Here is a 27709-nt window from a genome sequence, read left to right as displayed (position 1 = left end):
TGTAGTTATCTGGGAGAAAATTGAATGTTTCTTGCAAAGATTCTCATAAAATCAAAGTATGTAACAAAATTATGATGCTGCTTTCCATTTCACTGATTTCCTTACCTCATCTTTGAGTTCATCAACAGCTTTGAGTTGTAGCTTTAACCTTTCTATCTCAGCCTTGGCTTTCAACAGATCAAGCTCCAACTGCGATTGTGCCTGGGCAGCTGAGAATCAAAATCACAGAAATAATATGGATTGTAGTTTTCAATGACATTTGTAACAAACATTATGTAGTAAAGGTTTTTGATGGTATACGAATGTCTGTTTTGGAAAAAGTGTGGGGGGAGGGGCTTTGAATCATGAAGCGCTCCTTCAATGAGATCAGATGTATTTTGGTGCCAAATGATGCAAATACGCCACCTAACTCTCTGTCTTTAGCCTTTGCCATTTTGCTGGTTGTGTGATTTTTACAGCATCTTGGGTTAGATTACTAAATGTGGGCTAAAACAGTATACTCTGCTCCTGAACTTGTTTCAGCACTATATGGTCTAAAATAAATGGCAGCACTCACACCCTTCCCACCTTGGCTATGCCAAGTTACTGCAAGACATGCTACCAAAATTATCATACACATCATAGCTATCACTGCCATTCGCAAATATTGTATCAAATCATAATGTCCAATTTTAGTCAAAGATTGAAAATATTTCCTTTCTTGGTCTACTTGAAGGAAATAATAAACTGCCATCATACTATCAACTTCAAATACTTTGTCACTTGATTTGCTAGAAAATATTTAGTTCTCCTTAAATTGCCATTGGAGAAGTAAGAGAAATACCAATCCGAAAATGGACCTGTATTGTTCATACTATTACACTTCAATACCAATGGGGTCAGTCCATGTCAAAACATACTGAGTGTACACCCACCCTCTTGGATTTTGCTCTCCTTTGGCTCGGGGTACCTTTCATGGACCCCTAGGTGAGGTCACAAGAAAAAAATTCAAATTCAATTTCGTTTCCGAATGGCGGGCCATCTAAGTTTGGCGACCTTGACCAAAATTGGGAATTTAAGGTGTCCAAATGACAAAGCGCTCTCTTTGAGAGGCATTTTCTTCTTAATTAAATCAGTTGTGACCCTCTTTTTGAATGTGGTCACTCACTGGCTGTGTCTGAAATGCCTAATGCCAAAAAGATTGATTTCGAATTTCGTTGGGATTTCAGGGGGTCAAAATCAGCACTTCGTACTGTTCAATCAAATTATCTTTGATTTTGAAGGACCCATGATAATGTCACAGTGCACTTATAGGTCCTAATTATGTTCAGAATGGATTAACCATGTGCCAATGTCTATGAGCAATTCAAAAAAGAGAAATTTCTAGACCCCTACAGAATTTTAGGCCCCCCTAAAGTGGTTCAGCCACAAATGGCGCTTAAAATCGGCAAATTTTGACACCTAATAACTTTAGGTGTACACCAGATATGAATTTCTAGTCTTTTACATCTGAAAGAATGTAGTCTAATGTTACTAGGAACATAAGATTTGTTTTGTATTTTTTGTGTTTTGATACTAAGTTGATGGTGCTAAAAATCCCAATTTTTGACTAATAATGTACAGGTTATGGGTACAAAATGTCAATTTTAACATACCCTTTTTTCTATTTTTGATCACTTTATAGCAAATTGTCTTATTTATCCTGTTATTACATAGTTAACAACGTCCGATTTTGGTGTCTAATTATGTTTTCTTGCATGAGAAATACAACTACGCAACTTAAAAAACTGTACAAGGAACCAATGACCTCCTTATTACAATATGGATGCTTTTGGCAGCCATGTTGCAAAAGAGGGTCATCGGTTCCTTGTATAGTTTATTAATTTGCTTAGTTGTATTTCTCATGCAAGAAAACATATATATAATAAATTACCAAAATCAGACGTTGTTAACTATGGTCAGAATTCAAAAGGTCGTTGACCTATGAACATTTTTCGTCATAGCGCCTCCTGAAAGGTCTGACACATAACAAACTATACATTTTGGAATCCTCATGACCATACGAGTAATTTGATATATTACTTGACATAATTGGGAGCATTCTGAAAATTTGACCCCCATAACCTGTACTTTGCATGTGCATCGTTGCCAGGAAGTGCATTTTTGACCACCTTAAAAATCCATACAGAGGATTAGAAAGTAGTTTTTCTTATTACTTGACTCAAGAGCAACTTGAAATATCAGGATAAATAATACAAATGGCTATAAAGTGATCAAAAATATAAAAAATATCATACTAAAATTGGCATTTTGTACCGTATCCTGTATGCATGGTATGTTAGGCAAAAATGACTATTTTTGAAAGCGTCAACTTAATACTAAAACACAAAAATACAAAACAAATCTTATGTTCCTAGTAACATTAAACTACATTCTTTCAGATGCAAAAGACTAGAAATTCATATCTGGTGTACACCTAAAGTTATTAGGGGTCAAAATTTGCCGATTTTAAGCGCCATTTGTGGCTGAACCACTTTAGGGGTGGCCTAAAATTCTGTAGGGGTCTAGAAATTTATCTTTTTTTTAATTGCTCATAGACATTGGCATATGGTTAATCCATTTTGAACATAATTAGGACCTATAAGTGCACTGTGACATTATCATGGGTCCTTCAAAATCAAGATAATTTGATTGAACAGTACAAGTGCTGATTTTGACCCCCCTCTGAAATCCCAACGAAATCCGAAATCAATCTTTTTTTGGCATTAGGCATTTCAGACACAGCCAGTGAGTGACCACATGCAAAAAGAGGATCACAACTGATTCAATTAAGAAGAAAGTGCCACTTCAAAGAGAGCACTTTGTCATTTGGACCCCTTAAATTCCCAATTTTGGTCGAGGTCGCCAAACTTTGATTGCCCGCCATTCATAAGCGAAATGGAATTTGAATTTTTTCTTGTGACCTCACCTAGGGATCCATGAAAGGTACCCCTGAGCCAAAGAAGAGCAAAATCCAAGAGGGGGGGTGTACACTTAATCTGTTTTGACATGGACTGACCCAATGGCTACCTTGATAACTGATTAGAGCACTGGCTGATAGTGATATACAGGTCCCTGATTCAAACCCTGATCAAAAATCACTAAAACAAAATCTTTTCTTGGCTGACTCCAGTCCCATTATTATTGCTAAGTATGAATTACCTTGTTGATACTTTCTCTGCAGTTCTTCCGACTGCTCCATTAGCGTTGAACATTGCACCTCTTTGGATAGTTTAACCACATCTGGTTGTTGAAGTCTATTGCTACTTTCTACTGGATCAGTGGGGTTCCGTACCTGCTGAAGCAATTATCATATAAATATGTCATTCAAATATCTTATGAAAACAAGCCTAGTTATGTTACTGACCAATGGGGCTGTTCATTAACACTCTCATGACAGCAGTGTAGGTAAAATTTGAAAAGTGTCTGTTTTTCTGCTATAGACCACTTGGCTTCCTTGAGGCAGTATTAAATTGCCATGCATTGATTCAAAGAACTGGCGATCAAGGGTGGTACATCTGCATGATCTGTATCACTTCCTAGAGGTAGCAACATGTACTAATACTATAGTCCTGTCTTAGTCCTGCACAAATATGGAAACTGGATCACAATCCAAGACACGCCTGACCCCAAAGGAACATTTGTGCCCATCCACCACAAACTGGTCGTAAAGTCGGCATTTTCCATTTTGAGATAAATCAAAAACAGTATATGGATTTCTATGTAAAATATATTAGGAATTTGACCTTTGATGAACCATAACTTCACTTTCAGATGTCCGATGAAGCTGGTTGAGGTGTCATTTTGAAGCTGAAAGTGAATTCTTTCAAAATCTGCAATAAAAAGAAAATGACCTAGAGCCGACTTTACTACCACTTTGTGGTGGATGGTCACATTTTCACCCACTCAGATATGAAGGTAACAGCATGTCTTTATTAATCTTTAAGTGTCTTTATTAATCTTTAAGATGCACACATTATGTGAATAACATGGCAGTTTGACCAGCGATGGTCGTAGTGACACAATCTATGTACATAAATTATGTCCAATAATTTTTCATGAAAGAGAGTGTTGAATCTTATGCCTATCTCCTACAAGTTTTTTCATTCTGCGTGTTTACACTGAGCACTCTGTATTTTTACCCGGTATTACCTGGTAACCCCAGTGCTGTACGGTGCGACCAATTTAGGCGCATTGGCGACTAGATTTTTTCTGATGCGACTAAACCTTCAATCCTTGGCGCCAATGGCGACCAACTGTTGAAGCTTTTATTCGCCAGCAAATGCAGAACGTGTAAATAATGTATTGTTCAATAGTACAAATGTACGGCTATGAATATCATGACATCTCAATGGGGACTTTCTGGAAAACATATCTATAGGCCTACACTGTACATGCTGTGTATGGAGTATGTTGATTGAGTACAGCAGCTATGATTCATTCAACGCAACATGTGGCTGTGACAGGGAAACCCCTTAACATTGAACGTAGATATAAACATTGTGGCAGAATGACTTCGAGAAAAGTTGGAATACGGTGCGTTGACGCCTCAGTTTTTTTACTTGGGAGCAAAATTTGGGCGCCTAAATTTATAAAGTTAGGAGCCATTGGCTCCTCAATCAGTTTTTGCACCGTACAGCACTGGGTAACCCACAATCCGATTCAGGCAGAAACCAGCACGTTTCTACCGATGCTTAAAATAAGGGTTGTGGTGTGTACCGGAAGTACTGAAAATATTTTCCTGACCTCCAAGCTGCTTTTAAGGTCACAATGTGATACATAATGTACATAAAAAATGAAGTTCAATACCCAGCAACCGTTAACCGTTGTGTTTCGACTGACAGAAATACCGGGTGTCACACCACATGGACTACCTCATGAGGTGGATCACGGTTGCCGGGTGTCCACACCGCATCACTCTGAACCGATCTGTTTCCACTGAGCACATTAACCGGTAACACTCTAAAACCACATTACCCGCCAACCGTTCCCCAGTAGAAACACACAGATTGTAATCATATTATTTCTGCATTTCAAACTTTATTCAAAATAAGGGAGCAAACCAAAAAGAACAATGAAATCTTAAAACTAGTTTTGTAAGGGAGGGAGGAGGTTAAAAATATTGATTGTGCTTCTTCTATGCTCTAAAATAATGTGTGTTATTTTTTATTAACTTGTGGGTTTTTGTTACAGACAGAGAGAGAGTGGTAACTAACCCTAGTACTATCCTCTGGTACTGAATGGATCTCTGCTTGAATTACATGCTGGTGTGATGGTACCCTGTCGTTCCGCCGTTGATGGGCGTGGTCTTGTGACAAGTCATCAGCTATTGATGTTGGTACGTGAGATGAGGTAATGGTATAGAGTGATTCGGGTTGATCATCTAAGGACTGGGAATCCCGAGGAGAAGAAGAGAGTGAAGAATACTGGCTACATCTTGATGGCTTGTGATCCACTATCTGTAATGTATAACACACACAAAACAGGAATTTAGTGTTTTAAAATTGTCTCAGTTGGTTTATCATCATGAAAATTTTATACTGTAAGACTGTCATAAATACATTGCTCTATTTTTTAATGCTTGAAAGTTAAATTATGTGATACAAGTTTTTATACAGCCACTGTTTCATTTGTTATTTTGAAGAAATATGAAAATAATTTAATGATTTCTGATCACATCTCAATAAAAGTTTTGAAAAATCTGAAGCCTTTGTGACTGGACCGGGTGGACCCCTGATGAGGTATCATTTATGTGTTTTCACTGTGCAACACTGCAAAATCCAATGTGTGCAGTGAATAATGAAAATGTGTATATCGATAATGCATCATCATGGATCCAATCGCAAAAGGCTTTCAGCATTTTCAGCAAGTATAAAAGTGAATACAAACTGAAACACTTTTTTTTCTTCATTTGAGCAAGATGACGTTTTGGTTTCACCTCTACACACAACATCACAGTAAATTGACAATACTGCATTTCATGCTTCAAAAAGAAATATTTTTGTCTGTGGGCTGATGCAGCATGAGAGTCAATTTCTAATGCTTCTACAGCACAACTCAGATACATCTTATATCTTATACGATCTGGTCCATGGGGGCCAAAGGAATCATTTTTGAAAATTGAGTTACTGTAATTACATTATACATGTAATAGGCTATCATTTACTGAAAACACCAAAGGTCTAGCATACTTGGTTCTAAAGTTATGAAGTGTTTTGATGTCTATTTTCTTATGTATTTTATTGTTTTTTACTCCATATTTTTACCTTTATCTCAGTATCAAATTTGCCGCCTTTGGCCCCCATGGACCAGATCGTGTCACATATGTTACAATACCGTCTTTTCTATTCTACATTAAGCTGCACCTGAAGTTACTTTCTCACATATTGGCTCACCTTAGAACATCTTCTATTGAGTGGTGAGTCATCATAAGATGCCAATGATGGTGGTGTAGGGCTTGTGGATCTGCTGGTTCTGCCACTATACCTGCATCCTGAGAGAGGCTCTCCAGGACCACGTAATGTAACTAGTTCTTGTTGTTGTAGTTCTACTGTTTTCTCTAACCTGTAATGTACAATAAATGAATATATTTTATTAAGATTAATGGATCCTATGTAGATGTATATACATGTATATTGTAGAGCTCAGTTGCAATTACTGATATTGACATAGCAGGTATACATGTATGCAGTTGCGTAGCAACCGGGGGGGGGGGGGCAAGGTGGGGCACATGCCCTGGGGCGCTGATTTGACCAATTCAGCATTTATTCTGCACCCCTCCAAGCGATGAAGGTCAAAATGTTTGTGCGCTTTGCACACATTTCAGCACAGCATCATTGGAAAGACCATTTTAAGACTGATATTCAACTTCATTATATTTATAACCAAAATTAATTAGTGGTAGGCCCTATTTGTCTAAATTTGCGCGCAGTCCGCACACAATTCTTTCAAGAATTAGAGGGAGGGCACAATTATGTATCATTAGCACTGGGAGCCACAACCCTTAGCTACGCCACTGCATGTATGTGTATTATGCCGATTTAAGATCCAGGTTCTTGCCTCTCTGAAAGTTCTTACAGAACCCAAGTTCAGTTCAGTATGCTGCAAACATGTTTTTTTTAATACAGAGTTAGACATGCATATGTAGCAAAGGATGTTGCTTTGCTTCAATTTTAGCCTAAATTTTCAGTCCAACATCATACATGTATGTATTTGTGTAATGTCAGATTTCTTTTTACTCTTCTCTTTCTCTTTTTACTCAACAGGGGTGTCTATTCTTCCAGAAACTCTAAATTACTCCCTCACCCTACTGCGCGGTGGCAACATAGGCCTACATGTACTTCCCCAGATTCTCCACCAACCTGAATCCCACATAAATGGACCCAAAGGGAAAATCTTATGCTACATGGTTGCCATCTACATGTACCATACTTTTCCTTATTGTTTCTTGTTCACTCCCTTCCCTGATTGAATGTGCTAAGGTATAGTCCAAAGTTTACCGTTTTACAGAAAACGGAAAAAATTCACAGAAGTACAACACAGAAAATGACATTTTTCAATGATGTGACAAAAATTGTTAAAAGATAGATATAAACTAGATGGACCGCGGTTCTCGGATGTCGCGGTTTTCGACGCATAGCGTCGACCGTGATGCCTCCACCAAAGGGAGCGATGTGGCACTCAAAAGTTGATACAAAGCAGTTTTTATCAACTTGACCTCAGATGATCTCTGGGTGACCCCGGATGACCCCAAAATGACCTTCCAAATATTTGGCTCTAAATGTTGACTGTACCCACCAAGTTTCATGCACGTATGACAGTTTTTACTAATTTGACCTCAGATGACCCCTGGATGACCCCAATATGACCTCCCAAAAATTTGGCTCTAAATGTTGACTGTACCCACCAAACTTCATGCCCATATGCTAGTTTTTACTAATTTGACCTCAGATGACCCCTGGATGACCTCAAAATGACCTTCAAAAATTTCTCTCTAAATGTTGACTGTACCCACCAAGTTTCATGCCCATACGACAGTTTTTACTAATTTGACCTCAGATGACCCCAGATGACCCCAAAATGACCTTCCAAAAATTGGGCTCTAAATGTTGATCGTATGTACCAAGTATCATGGCCATACAACAGTTTTTGCTCATTTGACCTCAGATGACCCCTGGGTGACCTCCGGTGACCTTGACCCACTAACCAATACAAACTTGTTCTGCCTGGGGTCAAGATGCACCCACCCACCAAGTTTGAGGAACGTGCGACCCCTAGTCTCTGAGAAAAGAGGTAAATAAGGAAAATGGGCCCCTGACCTCAAATGACCTTTAACCTCAGTATATGACCTTGAACCTCACCCAAAAAAAAGTAGCCAGAGTTTTTGACCATGACCCACCTATCCTGAAAATCTGAAGTCAATCCGCCCATGCATGCCCGAGATATAGCGTCCGGACGGAAGCACGGAAGGACGGAAGGACGGAAGCACGGACATTGCAAAAACAGTATGCCTCGCGGTGGAGGCATAAAAACAGGAAAAATCTGTTCCAACTGACCAGCGGGGAACCAAAGGATGGATCCAAAAGGATACAACAGTGTCACACTAGCAATGGATAAAATTAAAAGCAGGGAAAATATGACACAACATCCAATGGGGGAGTAACACAAGACATATAAACAAAGTTAAAAACACAGACATTTCAAAGACAAAACTTTTGTGTAATGTCAGATTTCTTTTTACTCTTTCTTTTTTTTCGAAAAGACAAAAAGTTTTTGTCTTTTTCAAAAGTCGGGTTCTTAACTTTGTTTATATGTCTTGTGTTACTCCCCCATTGGATGTTGTGTCATATTTTCCCTGTTTTTAATTTTAAAAGATAAGAGAAATAAATGTTTGTATATTGTGTGTGTCAATTTTTATGATAAAAAATACTGTTTAATAATACCGAAATAAAGTTATATAACCAAGGCATGAATCCCCGGCCTATCCATCCAAACATCGTAACAGTCGGCTTATATTATTGTGAGAATATTTCAATCAGAGCATATTGATCGCGATATTGAACACTTTATTGTGACATTAATATCATTCATAATTGTTGTTTATACATTTTAAGCTTTATTCATAAAACATGGATATTTTACAACACGGATTTAGGGTTCGCAGGTTTTTGCCGCAGGTGGAAAAAAACGTGGTTTTAACCGCTTGGCAAAAACAATTTGCCGGCAAAAATGGCAAAAACTAAAAAAGTGATTTATAGATCAGTTTTTTCATATCAAAACAAATTATTAAGTTACAGAAATAATTTCCTGAGTGTAACAAGGCCAGATTTTGTAATTATAAGTGACATATTAAGAAATTAAAGTCATGCGTTTTCATTGCTCAAGTGCATTTAACTGAAATGTGGCATTATATCAAATTCAAAACTTTTTCATTTTAAGGACTTTTTGAGACAAAAAATATGTTGAATGATTCATCAAAAGTTGTGTGCTACTGTTTATGAGCTATCTGTGTTACTTTTTAATATTTTAGTGACTATATGCGAGTTTTAGCCATTTTTTGCCATTTTTGCCGGTTTAAACCAGGCAAAAACTGGCAAAAACAGGTTATTGACATCGGCAGCGGCATAAAACAGGTTTTTGCCGGCAAAAATCTTACCTTCTCTTTGCCCTGAGTATTTGAGCAATTTGAGCACACAGAGGTACGACTCCTTTGCGACTACTGTTGACAACAAATGCCACTGCTTTAGCAAAAACCGAACCCGGATTACAACACGGAAAATGGATTTTAGAAAATGGTAAACTTCAGACTCTATGCTAAGGTATTTGTCAGACCGGAAAGATTTCTTATACAACTGTAAACTATTGCCCAGGCAGGGAAGAAATGCTGACCCAACTCTTCCCTGTTTTATGCTAAAGCATTCCCTGGTTTCCCTCAAAATCAGTATTTTTGGATGGGGATGGGTAGGCCAAGGGACTACTACATGTATGCTAGTGTGATATGTACCCATATAATTCCCTAAATGAAACTTGATGAATAATTTCCCCCTGTACATGTAGCTGCCAGCAAGTAACTATATATTTCGTTCCAAAAATATTACTCCCATCTCCTAATATTAATACATGTTCCAAAATATTCATAAATTATGCTCCACATTTTATTTTATTTCCCAACTTAGAACCACTTTTTTTTCAAAACACAAACTTCTTCCACAAAGGGGTAAAATTATTCCCTCCCCTTTTCCCTTTGGGGAGAATAACAGAAGAATAGATGCCCCTGACTCAGATATCAGTTTTTTTAAGCATCAAGGCCATTGTCTTAATTCATTCTGACCCCCATTCAGGCACCCCAAATTTACAAAAGTATACAAAAGGTCCCACAAATTCCCAATAAATTTGCGAGTGTAGGGAGCAAAAAAATCAGTTTCTGGGAAGTTTTGGGAAAAAGATCTGGACAGTTTTTCAAACTCACCCCCACCCCCAAAAAAAAAAACTCTGATTATGGGCCTGTATTTTACTAAAACTTGCCAAAGTTGTGGCAAAAAATGATTGTTTGCCCATTCATGAAAATACAAAGCTTTTATAGTACCATGCATCCTGCTTCTCTAGTAGTACCCACACATTTGTAACAACAAAACTAAACAATTAACATTAAGCATTCGAGAACATTCATGTAAAGTGCAAACTCACTGAATTGTTATAACACCTCACACAGAGCATTTTTCTTAGACTCCCAACCCATGTTTGCTTACCGCCTAAGTAAATTTGCCTTCTTTAGGTCAGGGCGTGTTTACCCTGGAGTGAAATTTGCATGAAAGTAACTATTTATAATTCACTGATGTAACTATAGTGTTGATGTGTGTACACACAGAGCTTTGCCATTTTTCTATCAACTGTAAGTCAACAACTAGTGATGTGTATGCCACAAAGCATTAGAATTAAAATATTTCACTTCAATTTTGATAAGATTATGTCATGCACCTTCATTTTAGAAAGGCCAAATGGTTTGGGCTGGTGCATATGAATTCAATGCCTATTTCAGTTTCCAGTTGAGAGTATTGAGTGGTTACGGTTCAGGGGCTTAGGGTTTTATGGGATTAGAGTGTGTTAGAATTTAAGGGTTATGATTAGGGTACAAATGCATGTTTGTACAAAAAAACAAATGTATGTACATGTATTATGGCAGTAGTTCCTGTTTACAGTAAGGGTGCAAAGCCGTAGCCAGGATTAAGGTTATGGTTTAGAGTTAGTTTAGGGTGGGGTTAGAAATTTAGAATAAATCAAGCATTGTATTTAGAATTAGTTTTATCCAGAGAGTGCTTTCTGACACCAGTGTGTCCCAGAAAGGTCTCAGAAATACAAGTTTTGAGTTTTGTTATCTACTGATACTTTTCTTTAATTTCTTGTTTATTGTTTATCATTATGCACCTGTCAATTGCAATCCCTGCCCCCCCAGGCCCTAGCAATTGCAGGGACTTAGCCTGGGATGTAACAGCTCATTGTGTCTATACACTACCGGGACATAGCGGGGACTTATATACGGGGATCATATGCATCTCGAAAGGGCCCAGGATCTACCCAGGACATTATAAAACAGTACTCTTGACTGAGCAGGGTCGTGGGGGTAACACTGATCCGTTCTATCCATTTACCACCTGGGGGAACCAGCTTCTTTGATATTATGATTTGAGTCTCAAAATTCATAACTCTCAATATGGGACAGAGACTTGCCTGAGGATGTACAAGAAAATATTACCCCGCCCCGCCTGGACTTAGCCGGGACTGTATTAAACACCTTTGTAACAGTTTCCAAAATTATGTTCCCGCCTAAGTCCCGCTAGTCCCGGGGGCAGGGACTACAACAGACAGCGCATTATAAAATAATTTTGTTCATTTGTTTGTCACATTCAGAAAATATTCACTTTTCCAGTTTGAATTCATTGGTTAGTATAATTTTATCTTACCTTCTCTTTGCCCTGAGTATTTTAGCAATTTGAGCACACAGAGGTACAACTCCTTTGCGACTACTGTTGACAACAAATGCCACTGCTTTAGCTGCAATATCCTTGTCATCAACAAGACCTTCCAAATCTGTGCCACTCTCTGAAATTACAATACATGCATGATTAGTTAGTGTCATCTTCAGATTATTCATATCATTGACAACAGGTACATAATTTAAATAAGTGTAATGCACCCATCCATTATGCACAATTACTGAGGACAAGCAACATAATTTCATATGATGGAAAAAGTTGACAATTCAATACCCATGGGATTACAATGCTCTACCTGTGTCAATCTGTAGAAAATCAAGATCAGAATTTTGCACTCTGGAATATGTTACACTACGAACAAGTCATGATTCATTTCGACCTCAAAATTTGATCAATGGTATTGGTAGGCCTCAATGTAAGATTGGACTATCTTACTTGAGGTAATGAAAATCATAAGAAAGTTTATAAAGGGTGAATCTCAACAAAAAATAGTTCATTAAAAAAAACCCAATTGACTGGAAGAAAAGGGATATACGTGATGTCCCATGTCAAAACCAGAGTCACTTTTGGGCAGGATCTTAAATGGAGAAATAGCCAAAAATCTGCCTGGGGGTGATTTTTTCACAATTTGGGTTTGTTGCGAAGTTGTGATGTTATCAATGTTTAAAATATTGTCTGATAGTTTCAGATCGGAATATACCTGGCATCTTGTATTTTTTGCGACATTTTTCATTGGTAATTCCTACTCTCAACATTGTCAATAATATATTTTTAAAGGCCGATATCTCAATTTCCAATTTTATAATACCATAATGTCCGATTTCACAGGGGAAAACGGCGTTTTGGAGCAAAATATCTCTATATTTAAGATATGTAAAACCTCAAATTGATAACCTGCCCAAAAGTGTCTGCTTTTGACATGGGACATCACATATCAACAAAAATACTTTTTCATTGGTGGTGTCTTACTAAATCTCAAAATATTCTAATATGGAAATGATACATAGTCCTGATCCTGGTACATACATTGTATTATTTAAAACAAGTAGTAAAGTTACTACCACATTTATAGACCATATTTCTCATCAGCTAAACCGTTCTGCACCAACCCCTTACCCTCGATGTTTGATGTTACCCCCAGGGTAAGGCAGTGGTTAAAAACATTTACCACTAAAAATGATCACAAAGGATGGGTCTAAAATGTGTCATTCAATAAGTCATTTGAATTGGGTGTAAAACATTGTGTTTCTAATGGAACATTGATTGATGACCTGATGACTGCAAGTATTAATTATACATGGATCATTTTGCTTTTTCCATGCAGCTCACTCATTGGTTGAATAGGTATAGGCCTACCGGTAGAGCATTGGACTAGAAAGGTGAAGGTCCAGGGTCTAAATTCTTTAGGGTCAGTGACTTCAGGACTGCTATCATCATAAAAGACTGTAAATTTCTACATTAAACCAATTCTGTACTACATGAATCATTAAGTTTCAAAATATCTTCACATAACACAACTTTAACAATTTTCCAGATTCCAATGTTGATATTATGAAGTTCTGGCACAGAGCATAATTTAGTGTCAGAATTTTGCATAGCAAAATTATGACAAAAATTTGTATAACAATAATCAGGATAAGTATAGCAATGACATATGTTTGTGTGATTGCATTAGCAATTTGGCTAGGATTGTTTAGCAAAATGTGATGCGATACCGGTTATATTATGCCCTGTTCTGGCATCATCTCTTGAAAAGGCGAGGTTGCCCTACACAGGGATATGTAGCTGAGAATTGAGTTGCATTTAAAAACAGAAGAATGTCTTATTTTTTATTATTTTGTAGTGAAATTACAGAAAGAAGCTTCATCAATTTCAACAATCATTTGAAAATCTAGTCTGACTGAATAGATAATGATGGAGGTCAGTTGTTAGAATCCCAGGGTCAAAAAAAAAACTATTCTGCTGATAATTATTCATCTTCCAAATTTCAACATAAATCACACTATAGAATAACAAAGCATTGGTACTTTCACATACCTAGCAGAATGCGTCATCCGTAGCTCTGATCATGCATGACACAGGTCTTGGTGGCACAAAAAGTCAAAGACAAGTCTTTTGGTAAACTTGGTTACAATAATTGAACTTCTGTCACAGTTCACTTCCATTTTGTGCACAATAGAAATCATCAATAAAAAGAGCTAGCTCTACATGTGTGCTATTTGTTGTGTTAAACTGCGGTCAAAAGGTGCAGCTATTGTTATATAATGTTACCATCCTGGCCCGGCATCCTGGGTTCGTTAAGTTGATCCTTGGTTGATATTCATACTGAAAAGTGTTTTTTCAAATAGAAATTTCATTTATGACATGTCATGAATCCACAATTTCCAACCACAATGTGTTCCAATACCTGTGCTCCACTTCTCTACCACAAGGGTTAGGAAAATGTAATTGTAAAAAGTGTGATTTTTATTTCATTTTTTGGTGTTTTTCCCCCTGATTTGAGGAGTCCCTGGACCTAAACAAATACTTGGCATTGCCTCAGGCATTAACAATCGATCAAGTCCACAATTATATAACAAAAATGGAACCTGTAATGCACTTCATAATTTAATTTAATCTAAGTGGAATTTTTTGTTTGTAGACTATAGGCCATGCATCTCTACGGAAACCGAGCTACCAGTGGATCTATAGCTTAAAATGAAATACTATACTATATCCACAAAATTAATGAAGTTCCCACTTTTTAGACACAGAAAAGTTTGTTAAAATTACTAAAAATTTTAAAAATTACCATTTTCAGCCCAATATTGGACAAATCAAAAACTGTAGCTCACAGACATTCATTGTCTTACAACTTTTTTGTTCCAAATAACTAGATTGACATAATGACACACTTAAAGTCAATAAAATATATATTTATTTATTTCCCCATGTAAAAAGTACTTTTTTTGGTCAAAATAGCACAAAAATATGATTTTGCCATTTTTTTATATTGTTGAGTTATGCTTTTTTGTTGTGACATTTTTATTCACCAGTATTGGAAATCCACGTGACATGAAACATCTACAATAGAAATGAAATTTAAAATATTTTAATACTCAATTTATTTAAAAGTTACAGCTATTTTAATGATATTTTTGGGCAAAAATTGAAAAAAGAATCACAAACAACACATTTTTAACCCTAAATAACTCCTAAATGTGCACAGTAAAATGCGGGAACTTTTTGGGTGTTACTGTTAATTCAGACATTGTACTTTTTTTGGGTGCAATTGCATTTTTTCTAACCCAAACAAATTTTAAAAAGAAAAAGAAGTTACAGACCCTAAATTACTTGTTATTGAAGGCTGGAACCAGAGAAATACTGCTAAAAAAAAGAAGAAAGAAATAAAGAAAAAAAAGTTCAGAATTCTGAGATTTTTTTTCAAAGGCTAGATAAAGTTGTAAATTACAGTTGCTTCTATTGAACAGCCAGGGAACGAAGTATTCCTTTGTCGAAACAATCTTTCTACATGTAGCTTCATTGAACGAAGCAATTGCTTTTTAATATTCGTTCGAACTTTGTCGGAAGAAGAAAATTCCATAGTTTACACAGGGTCAAAGATGAAAGTTGATGAAGATAGTAAATTTATGCAAAAAAGAACAAGTTTCCATTTGTCTCTTTAGGACTCTTGAATCTAGCCAGGGACTGTATCCCATTTTGCTCTAGTCTGGCTGTTCAAATGATGGTCTGTTCGCCATATCATGGTGATTTATTGCACAAATCTAACAACTTTGATCTTACATACATTGTAGTAAGGTGTACTAGTATCCCACAAATGACTCAAATATAACCATCATGACCATTGGAATGTAAATCTAACCTAGATACAAACCAAAGTCACTTCACTTCTATCATTGTTTCCAAGAAGGTAAGATATTTTCCACACTTCCACCATATAAGATTGTTTCCACAAATTCCCAAACAATGTTGTCATCAAATAGGAGTGGGCTTGTGAAAATAAACTAGCCAGGTAGGGTCTACTCATCATACACCTATTCAGGGGCGGTGCCACGGTATTTTGATAGGGGGGGCCCAAAAATTGTGGACATTTGTTATGCAGCGCGACAGCGCTGCCCGTTGCGCTTGCGCGACGCAGGGGGGTGTCTGAGGGGGGATGTGCCCCCCTCAGAATTTAGAAAATTTTCAAAATGAAAGCACAAATGAAGCCATTTGATGCACCATTCTCACCCTTTTTAGGGTTATTTATTTATTTTCCAACCGCATATTTTTATGGATTTCATTCACGGGCCCGACTTTCAGCCCGCTGGTTTTAGGCATGGACCTATTAGTAAAGCCAGCACCTTTTGGCAACAAAATAAGTTCATGGTACAAATCTGCACGAAGTGAAATATGGTGGAAATGTTAAATATAGTCGCGCGAAGCGCGAAAAATTGGGCACTTTTTAGGCTAAAATGGGGGGAAATTTGCCGAAAATGGGCCCAAAATATAAAAACCAACAACTTTAAAACCGCGTGAGGTCAGCATTCCACAAGGGTCAAGATGTCCGAAAGGGAGTTTCCTCCTTCTAACCATGGCCAGGGAGGGAATGGCTCCTTTTCTTCTTCTCCTTTCTCTTTTTTCCCTCCCTTTCTCTCTCCTTCTTCTCTTTCTCCTTTTCCTTCCTTTTACCTCTTTTTGAAAATCATAGGGGGCAATTGCCCCCTTGCCCCCCTGTGGCGCCGCCCTGCACCTATTGATGCTATCATGCAGAAAATATCTTGCTATCTTTACATCATACAAAATATTCACTGCGGAGCATCACACAATGCCTTACATTACATGTCATTTTCTTACCAAGCAATCGGTATATAGCTGAAGATATCCACATAGATGTTGGTGAAATGGAATCATCCTCATTGTCGTCAAAATTTGTTATATTCACAGGCATATTTATTCTATAGCAATTCTAAATGTTCATCATTCAATATTGAGGAACAATTTTGTCTATCCGACAGCATGGCAGTAACAGTATGATCAATGCCAGGTAATAAAATGTAGGTGCAGCAATTCAGAATGCTCAGAACTTTGATGGACCATGAGCAGAATAAGCCCAATTGGGAGGCACCTATAGTTTCAACTTTAGTTTGAACATATTTTACTACATGATTGGAAGCTAAAAAAGCCTAGTCTTCTGGCAACACTTTACAAGGCAATGAACTCTTCAAAGATCACTTCACCAGACTTTTCAACTTTGAACAGATGGTGTTGTGGTTATTTGAATTAGGGGATAAATGTCTAGTGCTTTCCTCCTGGGCATGAGCCCCTCCCTCCTTGCCATTCCTAATGCTATGAATAAGGCAAACGCATGCACACACACCCCAACACATATATCAGCAGCATAGCCAGGACTTGTTACAGGAGGAAAAGGGAACAAGCTTTTTTTAGGGGGCAAACATTTCACGAGAATGGTCCAAATGGGCTAAGAAGTTCAAAATAGGCCTAAAATTCGGCTAGCATACCACAGAGGCAAGACTTTTCAGCTGCCCCATTGCCTACCCCACTGACACACAAACACCCTGCAGCCCTTACTCCTTGTATTAAAGCACAACCATGGACCCTTGGATTTTAGGCAACCAAATTATACATACCATATATTTACATTAAATTAAAACATGCACAGGTGACGGCAAAAAAATATGCAGTCATACCCACCCATTCACGAACTGGTACCCTTCCCCCACCCCATAGACACACACCCATAAGCTCCCATACATGTAAACACCAGCAACCATGTCAATCCACCACTATTGAGTTTCTACTAATGCTATCCACCTGCAGTCATACCCACAGTCCCCACCCATTCACAAACTGACCACCCTTCCCCCTACCACCAGACACACACCCATACATCAGCTACCATGTCAAGCCACCACTATATAGGCCACTATTGAGTTTGAGTTTCTACTAATGCAATCCAGCTGCATACACATACAATGTATATACGTTTGAGAGCACCCCCCCCCCCTTTTTTTTACCCCCTATCGTACATGTAGCTTGGATGGGGTTTAAATTTAAATTTTATCATCCAAAGTACACCAGCAACTGCAGACAATGTAATCTTATGCTGTGTTACAAGCATCGTCCAGGAATATTTGTAATGTCCGCAGTTACAGATATTTCTGTATGTCCTTGCTTGGCTACAAGTTATACAGACAGTGATCATCAAATATGATTAAAATAACGATGTAATTGATAAATTATGATTTGAATTTCCACTTTTGTTTGATATTTGTTAGCATTACATTGTTGTTTATTCAAAATTGTTATTCGTCTGGTTAAACTTATTTTGCTTTGTTGCTAAAAGCCGTCACTTAATTGTTTCTTTGCTCATTTTGCATGTATTTTTCCGTGCAATCCCTTTTGTGCAATGTTCATTGTGCTGCACCTGTATCATTTTTGTTATAAATTTTTAATGATGTAATTCATTTGGCATTTTGTTTTTATGTACTCATGTTTTAATTGTAAAGGGCCTTGTGGTCTTTGATGTAATGCGTTAGGCCAACCTCCACAATGTAAGTCATGAGAACTTTGTTAAATTTGTACTTTCTCGATATTTAAAATTATTATATTATAAAGATGACATTAAACACTGGATCACATCACAGATTATAAATTCCTTCTAATAATCTGTGGTCACATATTATTCACCATTCTTTGGATATGAATTACATGTAATGCTTTAAAAAAACACGGAGGCAATGAAACATGACGGGTCAACGACCTCTAGTACATGTTGTATGTGTATGCACAGATGCACTGTGCGGGTATTGGGAGAAAACTTTCCTGCAAAATGTCTCATCGCTATGCATCTAGGGGCAAGATTTCAAATGACCATTTAGCATGTGCAAAGGTTTGATCTTTGGTTATGATTATATACACAATGAAGAGCTCAAAGGTGATTGTCCTCATGGTCACTCAACCCAAATAGTAGTACTATGACTTCACATGAGGATGTTTACAATTTGTATACCATACCTGGGAAAACTATCAATTTTATCAAAACAGACAAAAAATTACAACATCTAAGAAAACACTTGAGATTGTGACATCTAAAAAATAGGCCTATGTGGAGTTTATGGCTACACCCAGGTAGGGGTTAGCTCTAGATAGTGAAGAGTCAAGCTGTACTATCCATAAGCAATCTACTGTCTATGCCGAGGTGGTGAGCAGAGAGGTACCCTGGCCTGGGGTGCTGAGCAGAGCCTTCTGCCTTAGGCCCATTCAGTGATTTACTCATCCGGACAATCGTAAAAATAATAAAAATTCAGATTTTGGTACCTTTGCCATTCTCATACATAGATGTGCTAACATGACCTGCTAGTGGTTCAGCAAAAAAATGTGTACAGGGTCTCGATTTGGACGCGAATCACCGAATAAATTCGTGCTGTGATTCCCCTACATTGTAACTTGGTACACACACAAATCAAAGTTGATTCGTGTAGAAGAAAGAAGAAGAAAACAAAAATAATCAAGAGAAATGCAAGAAACATAAAAGAAAAAAGAACAAAGAAAAATAAAAGAAAGAAAAGAAAAGTATGAAAGAAACCAAGAGAAAGGAAATAAAAAATTTACATTGATAAACAAACCATCGATTACACAAGTACGGGGATGGGGAATCCCCCTCGAAAGGGTATTTAAACCCCAACGTGGTTGTTTGTTATGTATTGAGCACACTTACAATGTACTAGCTTAGCCATTGTCCAAGTAGTTTATTCGACTAATCAGAAATTCAGAATATTCGTACTTTGCTTTTCAGACACTGCCAAACAAGGCCGTCGCATTCATTGATTGGCTTACGATTTGGAAAAACGGTCTGTGCAACCAATCACAAAACGGGTTATGGAGTACGTCGGTATTTTGCCGACGCCATTGGTAGCATGTGTCTTATCCTATTCAGCTGATCTCCGGGAGCAATATTTATATAACCATTTCAGCACCAAAAACTCATACGGGTGAATGAAATATTAATGGTTGCAGGACTCGGACAGGGGATAATTAATGTATGTTGGGCTGTTTTGAGGGGCACAAGTTTGTATTCAGTGGCACACAGTGTCGACTTCCTATTCAATAAATATAAATTTAATACTCCGTTGGTGAGCGACGGGCGACTGGTATTTCACCGAACGCAAGAAAAGGAGTTCTATCTGATTGGCTAGCAATCGATCGCTTAGGTCGCTTAGTAGTCAACTACAAACTCAAAACTGAGCATCGTATTCAATTCGATTGAAATCGATATTCTATTATTGCCGTAAATAAAGATAGTGTGTCAATAATGTACATTGTATTGCAGCTGGATTTTACATGCATTCTTTTATATCAATTTTTTCTCAAAGAGTTGAATATGATCAAAATTTTTACTCAGGATTTCAAATTTTTACCCGCAAATTGCAGTTAAACATATCCACAGCAAAATACCGGTCCTCACTAATTAGTGTATTTAATTTCCAGTTAGTGTATTTAAGATAAAACCTGACAACAAATAAAATTTTCTTGCAATAGAAATATCATATGGGATACTGATATGGTAGGCGCAACCGCCACGTGGAGCTGCTACGCCAGTAGCTGACTTTTTTGCTCCGTGGAGCCAAATTGACCAATCATGATCATGTTAGAGTTTTTCATTACTCTGAGGTAAAACTGACTAATTAAGTACGACTTACTCATTACGTGAAGCATTTTATTCATTAAGAATTTGCCAGACGAGCGTCACGTGGTTGCAAGATATCCTCGGTCACGAAAGTTATGATTCAAAAAGTAGTTTATGAAAAGTACGAACTGACTTATTATTAAGATGGACATGCACTCATAAGAAACTCATACAGTATTGTACATAACTATATAGCTAGGCAGAGTGGTGGTAAACTATGCACACAGTTCTGCGATCTGCAGTGTATCGCCGGGAGCTAATTTGTATAACTTGCGCGGTGTCCCTCAAGCGGAATTGACCTTCAGCAAACTGCAAACCAGTTCGGATTTACTTTATATACTAGTAGTAGGCCATACATACTGTAGTTACTGTCCGTTTTCCTATACACAATACTCAGTGCGCTCACCATTGACGTGTGACCTCTACAAATAGTGTATGTTAGAAGTATAGGCCATTGCCTAGTTGACGTCACTACTGTGTAAAAAATAACCGGCCAATATTTAAAGTATTCTCTGAAATTCTAGAAAATATAGTTTTGCAACATGTCCTAAATTTTTAGCTAATTTAGGTGTTTGGAAATATTGGTACTTTTGTACCAAAAAATATGAAGAAATTATTTCTAAACCGTGTTAAGTCATTAAGCTTCTCATTTTCAAGAACGCTGGTTAACAATAAGCAGACTATTGTCTCATTTCGTAAACAAAAGCCCACAGTATTGTTACCTTGCGTTCGCTTTATAATCGTTCACCCAACTGAAACTATAATACCAGCTCATTGCTCATTGCACAGGTAAAACAGACACAAGTGCAGTGCGTATTTAACCAGAGAAGATCTGATGTAACATAGTTGAGCCGTTTTCATTGAGTGTTATCTTGGTTTAATAGCTTTTAATAGGGTTTAAGTCCTTCAAAGGTCGTGGTGAGTTCTACTGTAGACATGACTGCATCATGATTATTTTTAAGTCAACAACATTCAACAATATGATCACCGTGATAGTATGAGAGTATCAGTACCGTGGGTGTCAGTGATCCTGGCCTGACACAGTAGACAAACAAACAAACAAACAAACAAACAAACACGCCACACACATGACACATGCATGCAAGGTAACATTGACTATACACTAATCAAACAATGGTATTGATCCTGTACAACTGGTCGTGGTTTATTTACAATCGATTCATTTAAAATCCCCATAGTAAACATTAATTTTGGCAAGAGTTTTCTCTCTCTGGAACGAGGATGCATCCACTGGCTCCGCGTAATGAAAAGATCTAACATGATTGGTCACTTTAGCTCCGCGAAGCGAAAAGTAAGCTACGCGTAGCAGCTCCACGTTGTGGCGGTTACGGCCAGCCATATATTGATCATGCGAAAGTCGTAAAACATAGAATATAAACAGTGTGGCAGGCGCTCAAAATCTCAAATTGTATGCTTAGCCTGAGTTGGACGGCCTATCTCGAATAAAATCACCATGCGTAGTTGTTGAAAAACGTGAGGATTCATCGTACTATCACGGCAATTTTTAACACGAAGATATAGGGATGATGACGGTGTGTGGCAGCAACAGGAACCTTTTGGTGGGGCATGGGGGGAGGGGCAAAAGTTGTTACATGAAAGAGGTAGCTAAACTCGGCACCAAAAGTCAGTTGCACCGGCATCCACTACTCAAAATATTGGACCTGCCTGTCATCTATCACACGGTAGAGGATAGTCAAAATAAAGGTTCCTATCGTTTATTCTATAAGTAATTTAGGGTCTATAACTTTTTTTTAAAAATTTTTTAATTCTTCTTTTTTCAGGTACTTTGACCTGTCAACCTGATTAAGATTTTTAGCATAAAATATGTACCGATAGCTATTAAATTTGCCAAATTTGTGCATCAAGCAAAAAAACATTAGTACTAGAGATGCATACAGATTTTAAAAATATGTGCATGGTGAGGTATGCTGACAGTGGGGGGGGTGGAGTACAATGTAGTACATGTATGTTGGGGTAGGTGGTAAGATAGGGAGATGGGGTGGGTTGATAATAGTGGGATCTGGGTATAGTGAGTTTAGGTTGGGTAGGCTGGTAGGGGTAATGGGTAGAGTGGTGTACCTCGGTGTAGTGGGGTAGGTTAGGGTGGTAGGATAGCGGAATCAGGACACAACATCAGGATAAATGTGGACAGGTGGAGTAGGGTGGTAAGGTGTGAGTAGGGTGTGGTAGGGTGTGGGGTAGGATAGGATGGTAGGGATAGTGGGTAGGGTGGTACAGATGGTATGATGGTTGGGTAGGGTGTGGGGGTAGTTGAGTCAGGGCAGGGTAGGGTAGGCCGGAAGGTAAGGTGTGGAGTATAGAAGTACATGTACATGTAGGAGGGTGTGCAGGTAGCACTATAGTAGGGGTAGGGTGGTAGGGGCAGGGTGGTGATGGTAGTGGGGTAAGGGTGGAATGGGTAGGGTGCTTTGGGTAGTGGGGTAGGGTTATTTATTTATTTATTTGGCGGATGGTGGAGTAGGGCAAGGTATAGAAAATGAAATATATTTTGTCAGGGAATTTGTAGTGGCATATGAAGTTTAGGGCAGAAATTTTTGCCAGCCGAAAGAGGGGGGGGGGGGCAAGCGATTTTTGGCACACATTCATGGGGCGCCTTTTCAATAAAACGCTCTAAAAAGGCTTACATGTTGGAAAACAGTACGGAAACGCTTAAAAATAATAATATGCAAATTTTCCTGCTCGCTGTACTCGCAACATATATTTATAGGCCAAATAAAAAAATAAACATGTTTCACATCCCCTCCCGCTTCCTTTTTTGAGGTTTCCTCAAATATATTTTTATTTTTTGAAATTCAGTTATAACTTTTCAAAAAATATGTCTAGGAAGTTGGGATGCATTCTATAGCCTTGTTAAGATACAAGAAACACTTCAGGAAGGTTTTGTGATCATTAGAGGGGGTGTAATTGTAACTCTCAGAACAACAAATAAAAAAGGGCCTCCTCCTTTTTCCAGGCATTATTGTATACGCTAAAACAGCTCTAAGTATGGGTATTTACACCAATTTTGCAATAAAAATAGAAAATAAAAAGCCCCTCTTCCTCCTTTTTTTTCGAAAACCGGACGTGAAACATGTTTTATTTTTACTTGGCCTTATCAAGACCATTTAAGGTTTGCAAATTGGGATTTTGGCATGTTGGGGGGGGGGAGCAAAGATTTTTGGCAGGCCAAGAGGGGGGGGGGGCAAGCGATTTTTGGCACACATTCCTGGGGCGCCTTTTAAATAAAACGCTCTAAAAAGGCTTAGGAAAACAGTACGGAAACACTTTAATATTATGCAAATTTTCTTGCTCGCAACATGATATCACCATTTAAGGTTTGCAAATTGGGATCCCCAAAAATTTGGCATGTATAGGGGGGGGGGGCAAAGTTTTTTGGGCGGGCTGTTTGGAAATTTTATCCCTCCCCCCGGTTCATAATTATTGCACAGCCCCTTTATATTTCTGAAAGCGCTACCAAAGTGCGATGCACTGTTATTGTCAATGATTACTGTATTCATTGACAATGGTAATTGGTAAAGTATCATGATTCAGAAAGTATCCTCTCTCTCATCATTGCCCATTTGTCCATTTTTTTAACCATCAAAATAAATTGTCATATTACAATTTACATGTATTAAAAATGTACGTCTTTTACACAAAATATATCTAACTCAGTGGTCTGACAATTTGTATTATAAATGAAAAGACACCATGCATCATCAGTGAGTGAACCATTGACCGAATCGGCATTGAATTGGATTCTAAACACAGTCACAGTCAGGGTTCGCAGGTTTTTGCCGCAGGTGGAAAAAACCGCGGTTTTAACCGCGGTTTTAACCACTTGGCAAAAACAGTTTTTGCCAATTTTTGCACAAATGGCAAAAACTAAAAAAGTGATTTATAGTTCAATTTTTTCATCTCAAAACAAATTTTTAAGTTACAAAAATAAGTTCCCGAGTGTAACAAGGCCAGATTTTGTAATTATAAGCAATATATTAAGAAATTAAAGGCATGCGTATTCATTGCTCAAGTGCATTTAATCGAAATGTGGCATGTATCAAATTCAAAACTTTTTAATTTTAAGGACTTGATGAGACAAAAAATATGTTGAATGATTCGTTGAAAGATGTGTGTTACTGTTTATGAGCTTTCTGTGTCACTTTTTAATATTTGAGTGACTATGTGTGAGTTTTTGCCACTTTTTGCCATTTTTGCCGGTTTAAACCGGGCAAAAACTGGCAAAAACAGTTTTTGCCAGGTTTTTGCCACTTTGCCGGCAAAAACAGGTTTTTGCCGGCAAAAACCGAACCCTGGTCACAGTACTGTTGTACAATTAATGTATACACGATCACTCCACACAACTTTTCATCAAGTTTTCACTCACCAAGAGTTGCCAAAGATGAACACGTTACACCGTTATGTAAATCCCAAAGTCTCATAAATGATCCATTAGCACTATCACTTGTTCGATCACTGCTGGAATCATCTAAAATATGCATGGTATCTTCATCCATTGCATAGAATTTTCCTTGTATTTTGGACTTGTCATCATCGTAGTTGGAGACCACCGTCGGCCATTTTGTACAATAGTCAATCACAGCAACGCAGTGGGATACGAGCGCTGATTGGAAGAGCCACCTGTTACAATCTCAACTTTTACTTTTTCGTAGACTTGTTCAAGACTTATAGTCAAAGTTATGTTCCCACTTTGAAAAAATTTCTATTTTCAATGTTAACGACTGCTTATTTTAAATTAAAATAGCAGTTTTTACCACGCCTGGTTGTACAAAATGATTTATGTGAAAAATCCCACTAGTGACACGCTGAACCAGGCTGAACTATGAAAGTGGATTAAGACTTGTTCAAGTCTAGTCAAAAAGTTGGGCGATTCGCGATTTTAGAAGACAATGCATCCAACAATGTAATGACAATGCGCCTCCCAGCTCAAACCACTCAAACATGTCAAATAAAAGAACGAGGCCGCCATTCTATAAACAAAATAAACCTTCGCCATTCCTGATCTTGGTGCAAAATAAATAAATAAATAAATAAATAAATAAATAAATAAATAAATAAATAAATAAATAAATAAATAAATAAATAAATAAATAAATAAATAAATAAATAAATAAATAAATAAATAAATAAATAAATAAATAAATAAATAAATAAATAAATAAATAAATAAATAAATAAATAAATAAATAAACATGATCTATTTACTTCTTCTTTGAAGCAAGTAATTTCACTTTTATAAAAGTAATTACCGTAATTAATTTGATCAATTATGGAAAGTTCTGTTATATTGTCATTAAATGTGCTTCTTTTACCCTTTTCCTTATGCAGCCATAAAAGGGCATGAGAATAAGAATTCTTGGCCCAAAGAAAGGGCAAAAAACAAACTTGATTTATTCTTCAATTACGTTTCTTTCTTTTCTCTTATTACAAGCCAGCATGAACGACTCAGTGGCAGTCGAGATTTGATTAAGAAGTTTCCTTCCTCTCGACCATGCAGTAGCTGAGAGAGTACAATTGTTCACTTGAATGTTGGGAGTGGCCTTTGGCTTGGATCTGTATCTTCAAATCAGGAGTACATCCCCTCAGATACCCTCTGCATCGTAAGAATCTAGACTTGCACGATTTAGGTTCACAGTCGGCACTCCCATATATTGACCTACGTCATGTGCCCATGAAATGACCTCCTTATTTTTGGCAAACCCTACACCCAATGACCACGTTTTTTCAGTAGCCTACACTGAATGACCCCCTTTCTTGAACAATTAGTCCTCAAAATTTACATTTCGGCGCGCTTCGCGCGCATCCTGAGTAAAATAAGTGAGTTTTGTCTATTTTGTACTGTCAAATTGGGTAAAAAGCTATTTTTGTTTGTCAATGATGTGAAATTTTGGGCGCTCCCATACAAAATCACCCCATTTTTGACACTGCCAACACCGAATGACCCCCTTTTTTCGGAAAATTTCTACACCGATAGACCCCTAGCTTTGTACGTCACTTTCATATTCGAAGTGCCCCCCCACCCCCGGGGCAGCTGCCCCTGTGAGAAGCCCCCCATGAGAGGCCCTTTTTGTAATATTTAGCCCATTTTCGTCACCCCCTGGAAATTTGCCTTGCCCCACTTGCCCACCCCCTGGAAAAGTCCTGGCTACGCCACTGTCTGAAACTGAAAGTCAGTTTATGACAGACTCCGTACTGACTTTAACAGCAATCCATGCATCATGCATGCTTTACCTGTAAGCCAGTCTGTAAAGTATAAGAGGACCAGTGTAAAAGTTTTGCAAACTGAGTTCGCCCCTTATATTTTCTTTAAAGCAGCCAGTACTCAGTAGGCCTAATAGTGTAAAAATAATACACCAAATGGCTTCAATTGGACCTTCACTTTGCAACATTTTTTGACTTAGTAAGGGCAACATCCCCCTCAGACACATGTGAAACCTTGTCTAAGAATGGCTTCAATTGGGGCTTCATTTCAACAATTTTGGGCTGTTTTGAACAAATATTGTACCCAATTTGTACTGCCAAAATGGTCCCCCCAAATGGCTTCAATTGGGGCCAAAATGGTCCACCAAATGGCTTTAATTGGGGCTTCATTTTGCAAGGAGAGCCTCGATCTGGTAGCATGCATGAATGGGAATTGAACCAGTCATATAACATTACGTAAAGTTAGGTAATACTTCCTTTCATGTCTATCGCCAGGTCGAGGCTCTCCTATATATGGCGGAACTGCGCAATAGGTGAATGGAGATTGATTTATTTTTTATTTATTTATTAGACTCTATACACTGGAGATTGCACAATATCATAATAACAGTTAAATATAAAATAGCAAAATACATTCTGAAAAGATTACAATAATATACATGTTTAAAATACGAATTAATACCAGTGCAGAGAATGGGACCAACAGGTGCGTATCACCTCTAAGACCATCCCACCTCAAGACCAAAAATAAGCCGCCCTTGCCCAGTCC

General features: G+C 37.7%; 1 protein-coding gene across 3 annotated transcripts in view; it reads right to left on the bottom strand.

Moving 5' to 3' along the window:
• The window catches only part of LOC140155039 (uncharacterized), a 31321-nt gene extending 5998 nt beyond the window's left edge, over positions 1-25323 (bottom strand). The window contains exons 1-6 of one of the 3 annotated variants that reach the window (XM_072177719.1): positions 25106-25323; positions 11979-12117; positions 6414-6582; positions 5235-5477; positions 3181-3316; positions 106-209 (exon numbers count right to left, since the gene is read on the bottom strand). In XM_072177719.1, the coding sequence (XP_072033820.1) occupies positions 106-209; positions 3181-3316; positions 5235-5477; positions 6414-6582; positions 11979-12117; positions 25106-25235 (921 nt within the window). In that variant the 5' untranslated portion in view covers positions 25236-25323. Of the gene's footprint in view, positions 1-105; positions 210-3180; positions 3317-5234; positions 5478-6413; positions 6583-11978; positions 12118-16847; positions 17016-25105 lie in introns of those variants that run through there. The other 2 variants (XM_072177721.1, XM_072177722.1) reach the window with 2 other exon arrangements.
• Between the last annotated feature and the right edge of the window lie 2386 nt (positions 25324-27709).

Source organism: Amphiura filiformis, chromosome 6 (genome assembly GCF_039555335.1).
Source record: "Amphiura filiformis chromosome 6, Afil_fr2py, whole genome shotgun sequence".
In the NCBI taxonomy this organism is placed as follows: Eukaryota; Metazoa; Echinodermata; class Ophiuroidea; order Amphilepidida; family Amphiuridae; genus Amphiura; species Amphiura filiformis.
This window is presented reverse-complemented; position numbering and strand designations above follow the sequence as displayed.